The sequence below is a fragment of the Calidris pugnax genome, unplaced genomic scaffold, assembly GCF_001431845.1.
Source record: "Calidris pugnax isolate Ruff unplaced genomic scaffold, ASM143184v1 scaffold9, whole genome shotgun sequence".
Classification (NCBI taxonomy): Eukaryota; Metazoa; Chordata; class Aves; order Charadriiformes; family Scolopacidae; genus Calidris; species Calidris pugnax.
This window is the reverse complement of record NW_015090778.1, coordinates 4531412-4533527: the sequence shown is the minus strand read 5'-3', so window position 1 is coordinate 4533527 and position 2116 is coordinate 4531412. Positions and strand designations below refer to the sequence as shown.

The window sequence follows — 2116 nt, the reverse complement described above, 5'->3', positions numbered from 1 at the left end:
GGGGGGGGGGGGGGCGGGGCTCGGCGCATGCGCGGAGGGGCGCCGCGGCGGGAAGAGGTTTGCGCCGGTATCGGGGACCCCTCGGGCCCGCGGCCCCCCTCAGCCCCGGGGTTCCACTCAGGCCCCCATCTCCCCTCAGGCCCCAGGGGGTCCCCTCAGCCCTAGGGTTCTTCTCAAGCCCCCATCTCCCCTCAGGCCCCGGGGTTCCCCTCAGGCCCCACATTTGCCCCAGGCCCCAGGATTCCCCTCAGGCCCCCGATCTCCCCTCAGGCCCCTGGGGTCTCCTCAGGCCCCCATCTCCCCTCAGGCTCCTATTTTCCTCGGTCCCGGGAGTCCCCTCAGGCCCCCGATCTCCCCTCCGACCCCTGGGGTCCCCTCAGCCCCTGTTTCCCCTCAGGACCCAGGGTTCCCCTCAGGTCCTAGGGTTCCCCTCAGGCCCCTATCTCCCCTCAATCCCTCCATCTCCCCTCAGGCCCCAGGGTTCTCCTCAGGCCCCAGGATTCCCCTCAGGCCCCCGATCTCCCCTCAGGCTCCCAATCTTCCCTCAGGCCCCAGGGTTCCCCTCAGGCCCTGTTCCCCTCTCAGGCCCCCGTTTCCCCCCCAGGCCCTAGGGTTCCCCTCAGGCTCCTATCTCCCCTCAGTCCCTCCATCTCTCCTCAGTCCCCCAATCTTCCCTCAGGTCCTGTTCCCCCCTTCAGGCCCTAGGGTTCCCCTCAGGCCCCTATCTCCCCTCAGGTCCTGTTCCCCCCTCAGGCCCCCGATCCCTCCGTCAGGCCCCGATCCCCCACTCAGGCCCTGGATCTTCCCCCAGCCCTGTGTTTCCCCAAGGCCCACAGTGTGTGAGGGGAAGGCACCTCCACCACCACCACCACCTGGGTGACGAAGTGCTAAGTGGTCCCTGTCAGGGCAGACCCCTGGCCGCTGTTGGACCTGGTGGGCACTCAGCAGTGATACAGCCTTGCTCTGGGTGGGGGGGAGGAGGGAGGATGCAGGAATGTTGCTGTGTGTGGGACTGGTATGAGTTGGGGCCTGTCCACACAGTGAGAGTGGCCTCCGCTGGCTCCTGGAGGGCTCCTGGGGGTGCTGTCCCATCCCTTGGCCTTGCTGGAGACACGAGTGGGGTGTTGCATCTCTCTCTCAATGCAGAAGCCATGAGGATTAACCAGAACACTGTGCTGCAAGGACAGAGGGTGACCCTGGTGCCATACACATCTGCACATGTGCCCCGGTATGAGCTCTTGTCTTCCTCTGGCGCTCTTCACTGTCTGCTTCACTTTTCTTTTTAAGGAGGTGTGGTGTTCAGAAAGGGTGCTGGCTTGAGAGCTGCAGGGCCCCTTTCCCCTGGGAGCCACGCAGCAGTAGTAGAAAGGCAATCAGTTTTGCACTCCATGACCTGCAGCAGCATCCCTGGCACGTCTGTGCTCTTTGCTGACAAAGAGAACTTCATCTGTGCCCCTGTGGACCCCCAGAAAGGGAAATACCTGTCTGTGAGTGAAGCACTGGCAGTTCTCTTGTTCACTGATGTCTTTCCCTAATGACAGTGAAAGAGCAAAACTTCAGTGCGTAAAGCCAACAAAGGATGTTTGATAAATTAGAAGCAGACGTACAGGCAGTTTGTAAAGTGCTGGCCTGGGCAGCTGCAGGCTCAGCACAAAGATGCCAGTATTAGTCACTTTGTCGGTGCCCGAAAGATGCTGTATCAATCTCAATTGGGATGAAATGCACCAGAAGTCCATGCTCAGTACTTTTAAAAACGTCATTCGCATCAGGCGCTCTTCAAACAAAGCTACAGGATGGACAAACTTGCTAAATTTCCATGGAGAACACCAATTCCTGTGTTAGATAAGGGAGAGAGGCTTGTGGATACTTTTAAGTTGCCTTGAATGGCAGGCTAGTGTTTCCAGAACTGGTTTACAACAGTCTGATTCTGAGAGCAGTGGTGGAAATCAGCCTGTGGTGCTGTAGCTCCTGCAGTGATCTGGTTCTGGGTCCCGCTCTCAGGTACCATGAGTGGATGCAGTCGGAGGAGCTGCAGCGCCTCACCGCCTCGGAACCACTCAGCCTGGAGCAGGAGTATGAGATGCAGCGCAGCTGGCGGGACGACCCAGACAGTGAG

At 60.0% G+C, this 2116-nt stretch overlaps 1 protein-coding gene across 6 annotated transcripts in view; it reads left to right on the top strand.

Annotated features, from left to right (window-relative positions):
- NAT9 (N-acetyltransferase 9 (GCN5-related, putative)) overlaps nt 1-2116 on the top strand; it is an 8063-nt gene that overhangs the window by 2659 nt on the left and 3288 nt on the right. The window contains exons 1-3 of one of the 6 annotated variants that reach the window (XM_014953490.1): nt 22-57; nt 1147-1228; nt 2002-2111. In XM_014953490.1, the coding sequence (XP_014808976.1) occupies nt 1152-1228; nt 2002-2111 (187 nt within the window). In that variant the 5' untranslated portion in view covers nt 22-57; nt 1147-1151. Of the gene's footprint in view, nt 1-21; nt 68-811; nt 934-963; nt 1229-2001; nt 2112-2116 lie in introns of those variants that run through there. The other 5 variants (XM_014953515.1, XM_014953498.1, XM_014953507.1 and 2 more) reach the window with 5 other exon arrangements.